Genomic DNA, 17,638 nt, shown 5'->3' on the forward strand with positions numbered 1-17,638 from the left:
AAACAATAAAAATTCATCTTATGTACATTGGTAGTGTAATGTTTTGTTTCACAAACATGCCTAGCTTTATGATGCATGTGAATAGGAGATGTACTAAAATATGACAAAGTTACATCTGAGTACAAATCTAGTTCAAAGTAAAACTTACATTTTTACTGTATGTCAAATAATCTCAACAAACTGGCACAAATAAGGATCTCTCTTGTCTCACTAAACCAAATATTAGCCCCATTAATCTCCTATAGTAACAATAGCAACAAAATGACATTGAAAGAAATGAATGATATTTTAAGCAGAAGCGGTCTCCATCATAACTGAGTGAAAAACATTCAAACCATAAACAATATTTCTAAAGGAACCGAGAATACGCCGAACAAACAAATCATAGCTATGTCTAATGTTCAAAAAGAATACTGTCAACATCAGAAGTACAGCATCCAGCCATTTGAGCAAAAAGCTATGAATCTTCAGTTCTAGTTCCCATCAGGACCCGGTAAAGCAAAAAAATTTGGTTTGCACCTTAGATGAACCAGTTTTTCCATTTATGCCCAAACTCTCTTTCTGGGAATGAGATCTGACGATTTAACCTGATCTATTTTAGCAGCTACAATGAAATCATTCATGCTCAGACCTCCTGCAGTTTAAGTCATCGAATTATAGTATTAAGTGTAATTAGTAAAAATCATAACAGCAGAAAATAAACCTTGTTATTAAGAAACAAAAAAGAATTTGGTGGCTTAACAAAAAATTTGAAAGGGGATCAGAAGATAGAACAGAATTACAGTAGATTATGTCGATATTACTACAGTTGAGGTAAGAAACCATTCAAACTCATCTTTCATGATACAGTTACCTTTAAAGATTTTGTAAACCTTCGAAATTAACTCCACCCCTTTATCTTTGCAAAGTTACAGTACATATACAAAAGTGCAAAGCAATAATACTAATGCAGAGGCATGGAAGACCATGTGAAAAATATCTTAACAGAGCATATAAACAAAGTACTGGACATTTCAAAGTGGGAGGAGTAATGAAACTTGGCTTCCCAAGGAAACTTTCACTGTTCTGTTTTCAGAAATTTCAAACAGGATGGGTAAAGAACAAAAGAATGGATAAAGCCTCTCAGACTCCTAGTGAATCATGAAAGGCATGTTCAGCTTCTCAATTGGGACAACTTAGGTAGACAGTCAGTCTTCTGATACACCATAAATAGTGGGTAAAAACAGGGAAAAAGATCATCCGTCGGAAGTCCATGCCCTTGTGAAACCAATGACTCGAATAAAAGGAGTATACCTTATCTAGTCACTTACAATAGCATGAATGAGCTTTTTCCAAATTACACTGTTAGTTTTACTATTAAATTAGTGAAGGAAAGAGTCTCCTTTTCCCCATCAAAACATTGTTGGAAGCACTAAGCATGTTTATCTTTTATAATTTGCTTCTGCAACTCTTCATTATTGGTCTAGCAGGATCCCTTCTGATTGATATTGTCGTTAACAAATATTTGCAGTGAGTCTTAAATAAGTGCTATTCATAAATTAAACAAAACAGTACTATTCAGAATTCAATATTTAGATTACTAAAAGCTGGTTCGGAAATAAGTAACCACAAATCTGAATTATTGTCTATTAGAGACATATGTGCTCACCAATTGAAGAAGTCCATAGTTCAGCTCTAAGTTGATTGGACTCCTCAAGGTGAAGACTAGGGAAGTGCCCTGTAGCACCAATAGCCTTGTATATCCTGTTGATCAGTTCAATCCCACATTGGAAATCTCTCAACTTCCATACGCATTGCAGCCTTAGCCCCTCTTCTCCATTTATCAATCTCCATCCAACAACCTACAAGGTAAATAAATGTACGTGTCCATAAGTGTTGAACCACATTAACATTTCTTGTTCCCTGGGGGTGAAAATTTTATAGTGAAACAACTACCCTTGTCCAATGCACTTCATTAGAAATGATACATACGCCACAACTTCACACAAGTAAAAGAATAACGCTTTTCATGCAGGAGCGTAATGCCTTCTTCTGTCATGAGCCGATCAAGGCATTGGTTAGAAGATAACCACTACACCTAATCATGCCTTCGAAAAGACACAGAATGAACAGATGCATTTTGACAGTGTGTACACTCTATTACAAGTCCATCAGTGAAATGCACCAGAAGGTGTGCACTTTCACACTCTCATAATACCACGCCTTTAAGCACTAACTAACAACTAACAACTAACAACTAACAACCATTTTTTAAAACCAATTGTACTAAAAACCCTGAAAATAATTCATGTAACTAATAATTTTTGACCTTGAGCAAGAGTTTCTTGGCTGCATCTTCAGAAATGGGCTGCTCATTAGGTGAGATGGGAGTACAATCTTGCTGGGCTAAAGACAGAGCAGTTGCAGTTGGGATCAAGATTTTATGCTCTGTATTCACATTCCCCAGTACTTTCTCCGCAAAATTGCTCTCGACTTCAGCCGGAAAAGGGTCCCTCGCCCCGAAATCCCCCAGCAAATCCGCCCCACTTGCAACTATCCCAGTACTTCTCCGCCTCCTCCTCTGATCAGTCTTGCAGCTGAAAAAGACGAAAGCAGCAGCAGACCTTTGACTTGAAAGAACACTGGGAAGAGATGAATTCAAAGAAAGAATAGAGCACAGATGGCTTGTGGAAGCAGCCATGATTATTGGTGGGAGAGCTGCAGCTAAACGTGCAGGAATGTGGATGGATAAGGAAGGAAGGATTACCTCTTTTCCGGTTTCTGCTTTCTCCTTGGGAACTGGAACCGGGTTTGGACATCATATGGACCGTACGGTTCTGGCGCCAGAAGACGTTAGTGGTTGTAGTTAGATGGGCCCATTGTGCATTATTTTTTCGTACTTGTACAAGTTTGAGGCCCATATTTTAAGACAAACAAATTTCTTTTTGTTTTTTGGTCGTTAAATAGAAAAATCAAAATTTTGACTAATTCTCCCAAAGCTAGTTTTTCACTAATTCTCCCAATTGATTGGAATCAAGCTTTAGTTTTTTTTTTTTCGTTTTTGTTTAGGAGAGAAGGGAGCACCTTTATTTTGTTTCGTTTCAACTCGTGATTTTTCGATTACTGTCTTTGGAGCTAGTTCAATCACTTTCTATTTGTCTAGCTTACATAATGGGACAAATATTTAGAAATTTTTGTATTCATCTGACCTACTTAGCAAGACAAATAGTTAGGAACTTCTGTCTGACCTTACTTGACAGGACAAATACTCATGACTAAATATCTGGTTATTGATAAAGACCAAAACTTCATGAGATTATTGTGATTAATTGTTAATTACTGAATTAGTATGATTATGTGTTTTTTATGATAACTGTGTTTAAAATTTATTATAATATTAACTTACTCATGTCAGTAGACGACGAGTGCCTGAACCACTTATTGGACAAGCGATATGCTCACTTCAAAAGTTGCCGGCTTTTGAAGTGTCTTCGCAGAGTCCATTTATCGAAACACTCATACAAAAAACTGTGAGTTATGAAAGGGATATGCTCACTCCAAATTTGGAGGCAAGATCAATGGCTTGTTAGATCAACCTTGCTTTGGTTGTTTTGGTTTGGTAACTTTTGTATACAAAATTGGACCATATCAATGAAGGGATGTATTTTATATGATAGGTTGATTTTGGAATAGGTTTGTTTGGATTGCTTCATATTTTCTCAATTTTATTTGCTTACATCATCTTTACAATTTCCAATACACCTTTTTATCTTTCCAATATCTTTTTATCTCACATATATCACATCACAAAAAGTGCTACAGTAAAAATATCCCAAATAATCCCAAATAACTTACAATCTAAACAGACATATTGCTTACGAATATAACCAATGGGAAGATTTATAAGTTCACATGTACAAAATTTTAGCTATTTTAATTTTGATTGTAGACATGATGGTTTTATGTCCCGATTTTGGCACTTGACAGTGCTCCCCCTTCTAAATGGACTCAGGGCACGGACGGTTGCAGGTACATCGTGCCAATTTTAGTCATTATCAACTGCGCGTAACTTTCTTTGTACATCGTGTAACTTTTTTTTCACAGGATGTATTTTCACAACAGATAGTGATGGGCCCCATACTTAGCGCGAAAATCGAGTTATATGATGTTATCTCAGCCGCACAAAATTTTGAGGGCAAATCTTGGCCCTTAACCGTGCAGGGACGGTCATACTGCCCCAAATCCCTTCTAAATAGAAGTATAGCCTGTTTTTCCTTGAATAATCTCCCCACTCTTGTATATTGGATTCCTTGTTCCCGTGTAAATCACCTCAGCTGCCCCGATCAGGCTGCAGTGTTGTCAATTTTCTGATCCAAGTGGGAACAATTTAATCCTAAGAGCAAGTTGGTTGACAAAAGTTCAAGAAAAGAAAAGAAAAAAAAAAAAAGTTGGTAGCAAAATTAATAACGCCCAATGTGGTCATCTGAAGTACTGCATCAAATTTACATTGATGAAAATAACAAGTTAAGAAATCATTTACAGGTAAACACAAAATGTTGTTAGCTTTGAGCCAGCATCTCTAGTTATGAAAATAGAAACACATGTAATAGTAAATAGGGATATAAATATTTAATAACTAAAATACAAAAATGCAAAAAAAAAACTACTCAACTCAATAATGCCGTTTGACACATTAGATCAATTACAATGATGATGATACATTACATATATTACTTGTTCTTTGTTAAAAACAGGTATCAAAATACGACTGAGCACATAATATTGACTTTCAACAAATTATTCGGCATAAAAAGAAAAGTGAAAAAAATTCAATATTTAATACCTAAAAGGAACATTTCACAATTACAATTTATTAGGGCAATAACACAATTCTTAAAAAATTTTGTGCTGAATTATCCTGTGCCCAGTGTGCTCCCACAAGGCAAAGGATAACTCGGCCCCTGCCTGTAGTTGACTTTCTAAGCTTCGAGCTTTTCCCAATTGCTGGAAGTGAAGAGTCGCAAACTGTAAAGACTGTTTTCATCATTATTCATCGACTTCTTCCATTTCTAAATTGAACTTATCCTCCTTATCGTCAGATGGCCTCCAGTTGCCTTACTTCCATTTCAGCCGTCTTCAAAGATCTGCAGTTCCTGAAGAACAGCTGCCCAAAATCTCCGGAATGGATGGTGGAGCTCTTTAGGTTGACAGACCTGGAAGCGCATCTAAGAATATTCAGAACATTTCTTCTGTGTGTGAGAAAATGGGGCGACGATGGTGATGCGGTTCTTGGAGCACTGGTAGTTACGATGAAAGATGCCATTTCCAAGCAGGGACGGCTGATTTTCAACACCTACAATTTTACTGTGGGCTATACATATCGTATCCGCGATTTAGGAGTTGTGCCCAGTGGTTTAAGATCTTTCCACCCAGAAATCAAGGAATGGTACTTGGTTTCTTCCGATTGGTCATCAAGGCAGTCTAGTAATTCCCAGGTAAAGAAAGATGACCTTATGGAAATCATGGACTCTCTTCGGGAGAATCTAAATGATATTGTTTACTCAATGCATCTGTACAACAGTTTTAGAGAACAGGCTGAAGCCCTTGAAGAGATGCTAACATTCTTGAAAAACTTCATCTGTTTTGTCACACTTCATGGAGTTGAAGATATGCAGTTGGGACCTTTATTGAGTCAGGTTGAATTTGTCGCTGTCAATGCAGCATCCCTCTCTTTTGCGTGGTTCTGTAAGGAGTCCATGTCTATCAAGGATGATACCTCGGACCTGCTGCAGAAGATTATTTATGCAGAACCGCAAGTCCATAAGACTTGTGTCCAGGCCCTGATAGCTTCAAAGTTATCACGACAACCATACGCGGAAACAGATGAGCATGTATTGAGAGGCTTCATCAATTCTCTTATATTTTATCTGTGGGAGATAATAAAGACCAGAGCTTGTCTTATGATCTCTCTGAAGGATCAACTTCGACTGCTTTTTGAGGGACTAATATCCTTCAGAACCATTCTCAAGGAGAACCCTGACAAGTTTGATGAGAAAATGAGATATCTAATTAGACTTGTGCTATGTGATGCAGGACTTGTTGCTTTTTCTCTTTCTCTCAGTGCCGAGAAAGACGGAGTGCTAAAGGACATGGATCTTGTGTCTTACCAAGATTTTCTGGAAAGGCTCAAGGTTATCAAGGCAGCAGTTGCAGAGACATGTCCAGAAACATCATCATCCAACTTTCCTAGGACCAATGAGTTGGGCTTTATTGCTTTTCTTCAAAACTATATGATGGAACTGACTAGTTCTGAGGCTGGTTCTGTTGCTCTTGTAAACTATCCAATTCAAACAATACAGGAAGAACTTATTTTCTTACACCCTTTCTTGGAGAAAATTGTGGAATTGCGCAATGAAGATGAGGAGCTCCAAGCATTTTGGGACCGTGTTGTAGAGGTGGCATACAAGGCAGAGTTTCTTATCGACTCCTTACTAGTTGGAGATGTTCTTGATTCTTCTTCCATATCATTTGATTCTATAGTAGAAGAACTTAAGATCATCAAAGCTGTGGCCATGAAGATTTTTGAGAGCAATAGACTTGATCTCAAAGTTAAAGAGGTTACGAAGTCACTAAATCACATGCGACCACAGTCAAGCAAGCCAATAATCAGTGATGTGGTGGTGGGATTGGAGGATGAGGCAACCTTAATAATCAATCGACTCACAAGAGGATCATCCCAACTGCAAATAATTCCTATTGTAGGTATGCCAGGACTTGGTAAGACTACATTAGCCAAAAAAGTTTACAATGATTCTTCAGTTATGTCGCATTTTTATGCACGTGCTTGGTGTACTGTCTCTCAAACGTATTACAAGAAAAATCTGTTGCTTCAAATTTTGACTTCTATTCATACCAAGCTTCATGACAAATTTGTTGAGATGTCTGAAGAAGATTTGGCGGCAGAAGTCAGAAGAGGTTTGCTAAGGACAAAATATCTCATTGTTTTGGATGATATATGGGACACTGAAGCATGGAACGCATTGGAAGCATCATTTCCTGATAACCGAAATGGAAGTAGAGTGATCATGACAAGTCGAAATCGTGATCTTGCTGCTCCGAGAGGTGAACTTGATGAAGGACCTCATTTCCTTCGTCCACTCACTCCTGATGAGAGTTGGGATTTGCTAAGTAAAAGGTTATTTCCTGGAAAAGACTTGCCTCCTCCAGAATTATGTGAACTCCGAATGCAAATCGTGGAAATGTGTCAAGGACTACCACTTACCATCGTCATTCTTGCTGGAATTCTAGCAAATGAGGACCAATATAGTTGGAAAAGGGTAGTGGAAGGTTTAAACTCAAGCATGCTCTCTAGTACAGAACAATGCACTGCTGCATTAGAGTTGAGTTACAACAATTTACCAGATTATTTGAAGCCATGCTTTCTATACTTTGGAGCGTTTCCTGAAGATCATGAACACACTACAGAGAGGTTGAATTGGTTATGGGTGGCTGAAGGATTTGCACAAAAAACTCAGTTCAAGAGCGCAGAGGATGTGGCAAATGATCACATGATGGCTCTTATTAACAGAAGTTTAGTCATGGTTTCCAAACAAAGATCCATTGGTGGAGTCAAAACCTGCCGTGTTCACGATTTGCTTTATGAGTTTTGTGTAAGAAAAGGCAGACAGGAAAAATTTGTGCAGCTGGTGAGCGGGTATGATGAACTATATACTATCAGTGTGCCACACAATCTACGCCGCTTATGCATCAACTCTAATCCAGGACACTTTTGCAAGTCCAGGTTATTTGCTCCCACCATCCGTTCTCTACTATTCTTCAATAATCATGAAAGCTACCAACCTACTGTTACTGACATACCATTCCTTGTTGCCATCAAACTTGTAAAAGTGTTAGATTTGAGCCAATTAAATCTGGGTTCTACTTTTCCTAGAGAACTGGAATTACTTGTTCACTTGAGGTACCTGGCAGTTGTTGGAGATCTGGAGTCAATTGCATCATCAATGTCCAATCTCTTGAATCTGGAAACTTTAATTCTGGAAACGTTTGATAGCGCTGTCTCACTACCAGATAGTATATGGAATCTTAAGAAACTGAGGCACTTGGTATTAAAAGGCGACTGCCTAGATGAATATTGTGAGCTTCAGTTGCCCACCTACAATCTTGAGAATGCTGAACATTTGTGTGATTTGAATACGTTGTCCAGAGTAATGCTTCCTTCTTGGGATACCATTGACAAGATGTTTAGAAAATTTCCCAATATCCACAAGCTCAAATGCAGTTTCTACGAGGCTAATGGTTCTAGGGATTCAGCTGACAAGGTTCTAGCGCTTGACTTCTTAAGTGGACTAGAATCACTCACTCTCAAGTTCATTAACCATACAGGTGTTCAATGCCAGTTTGAGTTTCAATTTCCTTTGACAATTAGAAAATTGACTCTATCCGGCTTTCTCTTCCCTTGGAGCAAAATATCAGAAATTCAAAATCTACCCAATCTTGCAGTTCTCAAATTACTCGATGGGGCCTTTCAGGGAAAAATATGGAACATGGAAGAAGAAGAAGAGGGGTTCCCTAAAGTTAGTTTCTTGAAAATTGCTTCCCTGGATATTGTCAATTGGACAGCCTCCGAGTACATGGACTGTTTTCCTAGTCTAAGGAAATTAGTATTGGAAGATTGTCACTTTTTGGAGGAGATTCCTTCTGGTTTGGGGAGCTCAACTCTTGAAACAATTGAGGCCTCTGATTGTCCCTTCTCTGCAAGTTTTATACAGCCACTTCAGGAGGAGCAAATGGACATGGGAAATACTGATCTGAAGATCCACATTTCATCCTCTAAAATGAATTACTGATCTTCTCAAGCATGTCTAGTCTAGTTTGGGCAGCCAATTTACTCATTTACATGCTGTTCGTTTTTTTTTCTAAATCCATTGCTTTTGTACTACTGGCTGTTTTGTTGCATCAATCTAGCATCAAAATTATTCATGCCATTTCAATATTCTGTATTCTGTCTCAAGTCAGTGTTGGTGGGATCACTTCCCAGTTTTTATGTTGTTACTAAAGATTTAAATCAATGAAGCTGCTGGATTTTTTTCCTCTCAAACTTTAGTTATGATTCCAAAAATGTTTCACAATTTATTTGAGTTAATACTGCTCAGATGCACTATAAATACGATTTTTTCATCCAATTAGAAATTTTGTTCCAATAAGCAATTGATCCATTAGCCATAGTAAGAACTAATATTATACTCGTTTAGTATAATTTCGCTAGTATAACTTGAAAAAGCTCTCGTAACTTGTACAATTTTCAAATACTCTAAAGATTGGTTGTACTTGTCGACCAAAAAAACAAAAGATATAATGAACGAACTTTGCTTGGAGTATTCTTCAACATTAATATTTCAATCTATGATAAAATTTGAAGACTTTTATTAAGAAAAATATGTATTTTAGTAGTAATGTATACTGTATAGAACAACAAAGACTTGTATCATACCCTTTTCCCATATATGTAAATATAAGATAAAAAAAAAAGTTATCAAATTATAATTAATTGTAATATTTCATACTTGCAAAAATGTTAAATCAAAGTTTATTATAGCACAACATCTAAAAATCATAATAACTTTTGTCCTTTTTTTTTGTATTTTTATTGGGTGTTTTAGTGTATTTTTTGACATGTTTCTGCAGTTGATGCAGTAGGAAAAAAAAGTTTTGTTTTTCAAAACATGGCACAAGATCATTTGCCAAACACAGCCTAATGTTTAAAATTTTTAATGGTCACACCACAATTTTCTTACTGTAAAATTTGGCAATGCAGAAAAAGCTAATCACCACTCGCTTCTGAGCACTCATCATTATGTAATTTTATTATCCTTAGGGAGTAGTGAAAAATACTAGCGTCATTGTCACCTAAACCAATGCCAATATGTTACTCATAATTTCTCGCTTGTGCAACTTGGAAATATTCATATGGAAAAAAATACAATTTTAGTCTCCAATATTTAGTACTATGCAATTTTAATCTTTAAAGTTTTTAATGAAAACAAATTTAGTCCCACATTTAGCACCTACACAGCTTTGATCCCTAAAGTTTCGGCAAGAAAAAATTTGGTCCCCCAATGTCTTGATTTTAAAGTAGATTCTAAACAAGTGAAAACATGTTTGCAATTATTGAATTTAATAATAAAAAAGTAAAATAGCTGCTAAATCCGAACAACAAACTTAAGGACTAGTAACTCACGTGTTAACACGTGAGTAACTAATTAATCAATAAGAAAAAATTAGTTAAGCTAAAAAATTGAAACCAGTTGGATCACTCGGTTCATCGATCCAGAACTCATTTTCTAATTTAAACCCAATGACCCCCAAGCCAAAGACCTTAACACTCAATTTTTGCATTTAGTTTAACAAACCTTTTTTTTTTCCTACTTTCCTAATTAATTAGTTACTCGCGTGTCATGATGCGAATTATTCTTATTGTTTTAAAATTGACCGTTGTTTTGCATCTTCTTCTATAAAATCAATTTAATGAATTTGATTCTGTTTATAATTGACAAAAATCCTTCAATTGTCCTAATTTTGTTTCAAATTTAGGTTGAGTAGTAAGGCGAGAAGAATTATAAGTAGGAGATCCTGAATTCAATACCTCTCGCTTGCAAAAAAGGAAAGAAAAAAAAAGAGTTTCAAATTGAAAACCCGAGTACTGGATATGTTTTTACGGAATCAAATTTTTTTTTAATCAAAACTTTAGGACTAAAGTTTCAGAAGTGTCAAATTTTAGAAATCAAAACTATATTTATCCCTTTCCATATTTAACATAAGCTACCGCTAGGTAAGAGGCTGGTGTGATTTCAAGTCAACTACATTGGGCTTTTCACGGTCCGAATGAGGCCTAATAGATTTTGCCTCATTCGGCTCGTTGAATTGACTTCAATGCAGCAGCCTAGAAGACTCTGTGGGCCTTGAATCAAATCAAGTCAGCGGTCTACCCGGCCTCATTTGGTCTGCCCATATTGTAAATTGGTCAAAATAATAATCATCAAGATCCACCGGGCTTTCATATATTTTTTTAAAAATTACTGAACCCGAGAGGGATGGAAAAGGAGGCCATAGAGGTTGCCCTTTCAGACTTGGTGATCGAGATCAGTTATCATGGAAATTCACACGTTAACTAATTGAATCACACAATTGAATGCAGATGCAAAGTCTCTTTCTTCAAGTCAGATTGGTTGCTTACATCAATAAAAATTTTGCCACCTTGTAATATTAATAATTTCTCATCACTGATTGTAACCTTCAAATTGGAAATTAAAAATTTCCAGTCGCATTCAAGCTGCAATTTTCTTATTTAAGACAAAATTCAAAATTAATTCCTCATGTCGCATTCAGCAAGTTGTCGGGAATAGAACTACTGGGCCTTGTTTGGATTGCATTTTCTTGATTTTTTTATAGAAAAATTATTATAACGATTTGATATATGTGAGAAAAAAAATAATAGGAAGATGTAGTCACAAAAAATAATGCAATTTTTAGCCGAAAAATGGCTATCCAAACGGGGCAGCGGAGGACTCTTAAACTTTCCCCATTATCAGGTTCAGGATTTAAAATTTTGGAAATAACTCTTAAAAAGTCTCCTTGTTGTCAGGTTCGCAGTTAGAATCATGTCAGTGCAGAGCCCATTAATTAGCTGATATGGCACAATATGATCAGCTGAAAATCTCTGTGTAAAAAGGCTTATGATTCTATTATATTGCATCGTAATACATGTCATTTGGTCACCAGCCTGCATTAGAACTGAAATTTTTGACTAAATAATCCATATTAGGTGTCAAATTTTGCTGCTGCATCCTAGAAAGCCGCCATTCTTGATTGCTACTATAGTAGCTCAAGGGCATTGTACTGTTTTAGCCTGTAGATTACTTTGGGCTCAGCCTTAAAGCTAGGAGTGTAATTAATTGAAATAAATCCAATGAGTAGCAACTGCTACGCGCAATTAAGGGCGATCAAGAAATATGCTTCCGTTTCTTTCTCTGTGTTCTCGTCTTTTAGATAATTCTCAAGGATGGTACCCTCACAAAGGGGTAAAAAAATCTCAAAAACTCGGGAGTTGCAGAACTTAAGAACCTGATTCAGGCATAGTCAAGAAAGTTGGTTGTAATCATGTTCAATCAACTGTATGGCTCTTAACAATGACATGATGCAGACTCAATCATTTCAGATAAAACAAGAGAACACTCTTAATTTTTTTCGTATCATTCCGACGCCAGAGTGGAATGGTTTTGGAAGATATTTTTGCATAAATTCGAACAGAAGAAATGATACGGAGGAGGGTCGGAGTTAAAAAAGCAAAAAAAAAAAAAAGTTGTCGGGGATAGGACCAAAAATAAATAAATAAATAAAAGAAAAGGAAAACTACACCAGTGAGGCTACATGTAAATGTACAGGTTGATTACTAAACCCGAAGGCAAGTTCATTGACTTTAGATTAAATAATGTCAGTGCAGAGCCCAATAATTCAGTAGCTCTCCATTTCTTCTATGGCAAAAGTAAATGACTATGTCCGCCAAGCATCCATAACCAACATGGTGGGAAGCTATCAATGAACCTGCAATCTTACTTCCAAACTCACGAGTTTTCCTAGTTTCTAGTAGTGACTATATAGGCACTACTAATTTCTTGATTAACATTCTATAAACATTTTCATCTTCCTTGCAATATCAGTTAACTTTGATTTCTCTCACTCTCTCTCTCTCCCTCTCTTTTAAAAAATATTGGAGTTATTTCAATTCATCTCTACATTGGATTGACTTTTGGTTCCCTTATCAATCTTCCTTTCACCAGATGGCCTCCAGTAGTCTTACATGCATTTCTTCCATCTTGGATGATATGCAGTTGCTGGAGAACAAATGTCCAGACTCTACAGATCATGATTTCGCAAGCCTGAAAGGGGGACTAAGAATTTTGAGACCATTCCTCATGAGTGCGAGAAAGTGGGGCAACAATGATGACGAAAATCTAGCAGCTCTTCTATTAGGCACTGAAGCTGCCATTTCCAAAACTGGAGAGAAGATCCATTCATTTTGTCTTCGTTTGGAACTGGAAGGTCGAGTTTCTGCCAACGATCTGCGGACTCTGGTCTTTGATTGTATGACAGACTTTCCTTCCGATGAAGATATAAAGGGGTGGTACTTCGTTTTCTCATATCGCTCGTTAAAGCAGTCTAGTAACAATTCACTGATGAAAACAGAAGACCTTATCGAATTCATGGATTATCTTCTGGAGAGTTTTAGGGACGATCATTATGATATAGGTGTTCTGTTTGAAGGTGTAGAAGGACCAACCGAAGGCCTTGAAGAGAAGCTGGCGTTCTTGAAGAACTTCATCAGTTTCGTTGCACTGCACGGGATTAAAGATGAGCAATTGGGACCTTTATTGGCTCACACTGAACTTATCGCTGTCAATGCAGCATGCCTCAGTTACTGGTCGTGCTTTGGCGCAGATGATGAACTGTACTTATCAATCAGGGATGCTACGATGGAAGGGCTGCAGAAGATCATTCCTGTGGAATCCCATGTCCATGAGACCTGTGTCCAGGCTCTGATTGCTTCAAAGTTATCAGCACGATCATATGTGGAAGCAGATGAGCAGATATTGAGGGAGATCATTGATTCTCTCCTATGTAATATTTGCTGGATTCTCAAGTCTGGTACTTGTCGTATGATCTCTATTAAGGATCAACTGCAAATGCTTTGTGATGGACTAAGATCTCTAAGAACCATTTTGAAGGAGAAGGAGAAGCCCAACAAGTTTAATGAGAAAATGAGAGATCTTACTGGACTTGTGATCTGCGATGCGGGACTTGTTTTTTTAACTCTTTCTCTGAATGCAAACAATGATGGATGGGTCAAGGAAATGGATCTTGTGCCTTTAGATCTGCTGGAAAGGATTAAGCTCATAAAGGCAACAATTGCAGAGGAATGTCCAGGAACATCACCATTCAACTTTCCCAAAACTAATGCGTTGGGTTTTGTTGATTCTCTTCTAAAGTATATGATGGATCTGAAAAGTCCTGAGGCTGGCACAGCTGCTCTTGTAAATCATAGAGTTCAAACAGTCCAGGAAGAGCTTGCCTTCTTTCCCTCTTTCTTGGGGAAAATTGTGGATTTGTGCAATGAAGATGAGGAGCTCCAATCACTTTGGGATCGCGTGGTGTACTTGGCATACAGGGTGGAGTTTCTCATGGATTCCTTACTAGTTGGAGATATTGTAGATTCTTCTTCAATTTCATTTGATTCCATTGTAGAAGAAATTAAGATCATCAAATCTGAGGCCTTGAAGATTTCTGATAGCAAAAGATTTGATGTCAAGGTTAAGGAAGTTACCAAGACACTCCATTACCAGCCGTCACAGGTATTTAAGCCAACAATCAATGACTTGGTGGTAGGAATCGAGGATGAGGCGGCATCTATAATCAATCGACTCAGAAGAGGATCAAACCAGGTGCAAATTGTTCCAATTGTAGGTATGCCAGGACTTGGTAAGACCACTTTGGCTAAAAAGGTTTACAATGATTCGAATGTGATGTCTCATTTTCACGTGCGTGCTTGGTGTACTGTTTCCCAAGATTATCACAACAAACATATGTTGCTTCAAATTTTGACTTCTCTAGATTCCAAGCTTCCTGACAAATATTTTGAGATGAGCGAAGAAGATCTGGCCTTAGCAGTCAAAAAACGGTTGCAGAAGAATAGATACCTCATTATTTTGGATGATATATGGGACACTGAAGCATGGAACGGATTGCAAGCCACATTCCCTGATAATGGAGATGGAAGTAGAGTTATCTTCACAAGTCGATATCATGATATTGCTCCACAAGATAAACTTGACAAAGAACCTCACTGTCTTCGTCCACTCACTCATGATGAGAGTTGGGATTTGCTAACAAAAGAGTTATTTCCTGGAAATTTGCCTCCTCCAGAATTATGTGAACTTCAAATGCAGATCGTGGAAATTTGTCAAGGACTACCACTTACAATTATCATTCTTGCTGGAATTCTTAAAAATGTGGACAGACAAGGTTGGAAAGAAGTTGTGGAAAGTTTAAGTTCAAGCGTTGTTTCTAGTACAGAACAATGCACTGCTACACTAGAGCTGAGTTACAACAACTTAGCAGATAATTTGAAGCCATGCTTCCTGTACTTTGGAGCATTTCCAGAGGACCATGAACACAATCTTGATAAGTTGATTTGGTTATGGGTCGCTGAAGGATTTGCCCAGAAAACTCAGTTCAAGAGTGCAGAGGATGTGGCAGATGATTACATCATGGATCTAATAAGCAGAAGCTTAATCACGGTTTCTAAAAGAAGATCCACTGGTGGAATCAAAACTTGTCGTATTCACGACCTGTTACATGAGTTTTGTGTGAGAAGAGCCAGAGAAGAAAAATTTTTTCAGCGGGTAAGTGGGTATGATGAACTTCAGGCATTCAGTATGCAACACAACCTACGCCGCCTATGCATTCACTCTGAGCCAGAACACTTTTGCAAGTCCAGATTATTTGCTCCCACCATTCGTTCTCTGCTATTCTTCAGTCATGATGAAAGGTACAAAAAAAAGATGTTCCATCTATCATTGATTTTTGGCATCTTTAAACTTGTTAGAGTGTTAGATTTGAGCCACATAAGTCTAGGTTCTACTGTACCAAGAGAACTAGAATTCCTTGTTCAGCTGAGCTATCTGGCAGTTCTAGGCATCATGAAGTCCATCCCATCATCCATAGCCAATCTAACAAACTTGGAAACTTTCATTGTGGGAACATTTTCTCGTATTGTTTCACTGCCAGATACCATATGGAATATGAAGAAACTAAGGCATTTGCACATTAGGAGAAGGTCTAGATGTTATTCTACTTTTCGGTTGCCCACCAACAATCTTGACGATGCTGCACAGTTATGCAATTTGGTTACCTTCTCTGACGCAATTCTTTCTTCATGGGAGAACGTGGACAAGATATTGAGAAAGCTTCCCAATATTCGCAAGCTGAAATGCAGCACCGAACTCCTTGAATCTGATTATCCTGCTTCGGGTGCATCCGACAAGATTCTAGTACTTGATTTTCTAAGTCAACTAGAATCACTCACTTTGAAGGCGAAAGGTTATGTTCAATGCCAGTTTGAGTTTCAATTCTCTTCCACCATTAAAAAGTTGACTGTGTCGCGCTTTTACTTCCCTTGGAGCAAAATATCAGCAATCAAAAATTTACCTAATCTTGAGGTTCTCAAATTACTTCGCGGAGCATTTGAGGGGGAAGAATGGAACATGGAAGAAGAGGGGTTCCCTAAAGTTAGTTTCTTGAAATTAGCTTCCCTGGATATTGTCAGGTGGACCGCCTTTGAGTGCGAGGAATGTTTTCCAAGTCTAAGGAAATTAATTTTGGAAGACTGTCACTATTTGGAGGAGATCCCTCCTTGTCTGGGGAATTCAAGTCTTGAAATAATTGAGGTGTCTGATTGTCCCTACTCTGCAAGTTTTATACAGCCACTTCAGGAGGAACAAATGGACATGGGAAATACTCATCTGAAGATCTTCATTTCATCCAGAGAAATGGACAACTAATGTGCTCGAGTATGTTTAGTTTGGGCAGCCAATTCACTCATTTTACTTTTCTCAATTTTTTTTTTTTTTTTTACTTTTTCACTGTAACTGGTTGTGTTGCATCAGTCTAACATCAAGATCAAGTTATTCATGTTGTTTTAATGTTCTTTATCTTGTGTCAAACTGTGGGGTGAGATCATTTCCCAGGATATTTATTGTTTTTAAAGATTCAAATGAATGAAGCAGTTGTTTTTAGTTTGTCAATTTTTGTTATGCTTCCAAAAAATGTTGCACATTTTCATTAGGTTTAGCGGGTTATGGTGCACTTTACCCTTTCTTTAAATTAATACCAATTAGCCGCAATAAAACTACAAATTTAGTCTATCTTTTCATACCATTATTAATTTGTTGCAAAAAGGATGAATGTGATCAACTGATCTAAGTTAGGGTTGAAAGACAAACCAAATTACTTACTAGTTGAATTGGGTTCAACTAAGTAAAAACTTATTCGACTTTGGTTCGGCAACTAATTAAATTAAAATTTGAACAATATTTTATATTTGACAATTGTTCAGACTCGATTCAAATTTGGTTCGATTAGTATAAAATTAAAATTTATAAACAAAAAACTTCAAGTCACTCGAGTTCAACCCAATAAATGCTGGTTTGAGCTTCATTCGATAAATAAGTAAATTAAGTTAAGTTTGAACATGATTTCAAGCTCGATAAAATAGTCAAACAAACTTGAACAGTACAATATTCGCCTTGATTAAATTCATTGACATCCCAAATCTGAATACTATCATTTATACAACTCCTTTTTATTGTCTTTTTGTACAATTTCTTAGCCTAATTGTTCAATTCTAATCTTCCCCAACTCCTTCCTGTGGTTCAATCATTTAACCAGCGATCTCTAATCTGTTAGGTTTAGCGTTCCTGCCGTCCAACGATAGCCCAATAACGAGGATTGATTAATTATTTGTATCCAAAACACTTTCAATTTGGGGCTATTCCCTTTTACCATGTCGACTAGCCCTTCAACTTTT

General features: G+C 37.1%; 3 protein-coding genes across 3 annotated transcripts; 2 read left to right on the forward strand and 1 right to left on the reverse strand.

The window, feature by feature from the left end:
- Positions 1-262: 262 nt before the first annotated feature.
- Positions 263-2,791, reverse strand: LOC113689688 (probable pterin-4-alpha-carbinolamine dehydratase, chloroplastic). Its single transcript, XM_027207427.2, has 3 exons — positions 2,309-2,791; positions 1,649-1,841; positions 263-634 (listed from the first exon to the last, which is right to left on the reverse strand). The coding sequence occupies exons 1-3, from the start codon at positions 2,678-2,680 to the stop codon at positions 543-545; spliced, it is 657 nt and encodes a 218-aa protein (XP_027063228.1). The 5' UTR covers positions 2,681-2,791; the 3' UTR covers positions 263-542.
- Positions 2,792-5,078: 2,287 nt separating this feature from the next.
- Positions 5,079-8,846, forward strand: LOC113689449 (putative late blight resistance protein homolog R1A-3). Its single transcript, XM_027207219.2, has one exon. It carries the CDS (start codon positions 5,079-5,081, stop codon positions 8,844-8,846), a length of 3,768 nt encoding a protein of 1,255 aa, XP_027063020.2.
- A 3,990-nt stretch (positions 8,847-12,836) lies between these two features.
- LOC113689450 (putative late blight resistance protein homolog R1A-3) lies at positions 12,837-16,613 on the forward strand. The gene has a single exon (XM_027207220.2). It carries the CDS (start codon positions 12,837-12,839, stop codon positions 16,611-16,613), a length of 3,777 nt encoding a protein of 1,258 aa, XP_027063021.2.
- Positions 16,614-17,638: the final 1,025 nt, after the last annotated feature.

This window comes from Coffea arabica, chromosome 5c (genome assembly GCF_036785885.1).
Source record: "Coffea arabica cultivar ET-39 chromosome 5c, Coffea Arabica ET-39 HiFi, whole genome shotgun sequence".
Taxonomy (NCBI): domain Eukaryota; kingdom Viridiplantae; phylum Streptophyta; class Magnoliopsida; order Gentianales; family Rubiaceae; genus Coffea; species Coffea arabica.

What these genes read in the sequence shown, in the direction of transcription:
- LOC113689688 (XM_027207427.2), bottom strand. Translation starts at nt 2,680, where the DNA reads ATGGCTGCTTCCACAAGCCATCTGTGCTCTATTCTTTCTTTGAATTCA. An exon ending in CCAAGAAACTCTTGCTCAAG is followed by an intron (nt 1,842 to 2,308) that starts GTCAAAAATTAT and finishes TTTACCTTGTAG; the next exon opens with GTTGTTGGATGGAGATTGAT. An exon ending in ACTATGGACTTCTTCAATTG is followed by an intron (nt 635 to 1,648) that starts GTGAGCACATAT and finishes CTTAAACTGCAG; the next exon opens with GAGGTCTGAGCATGAATGAT.
- LOC113689449 (XM_027207219.2), top strand. Translation starts at nt 5,079, where the DNA reads ATGGCCTCCAGTTGCCTTACTTCCATTTCAGCCGTCTTCAAAGATCTG.
- LOC113689450 (XM_027207220.2), top strand. Translation starts at nt 12,837, where the DNA reads ATGGCCTCCAGTAGTCTTACATGCATTTCTTCCATCTTGGATGATATG.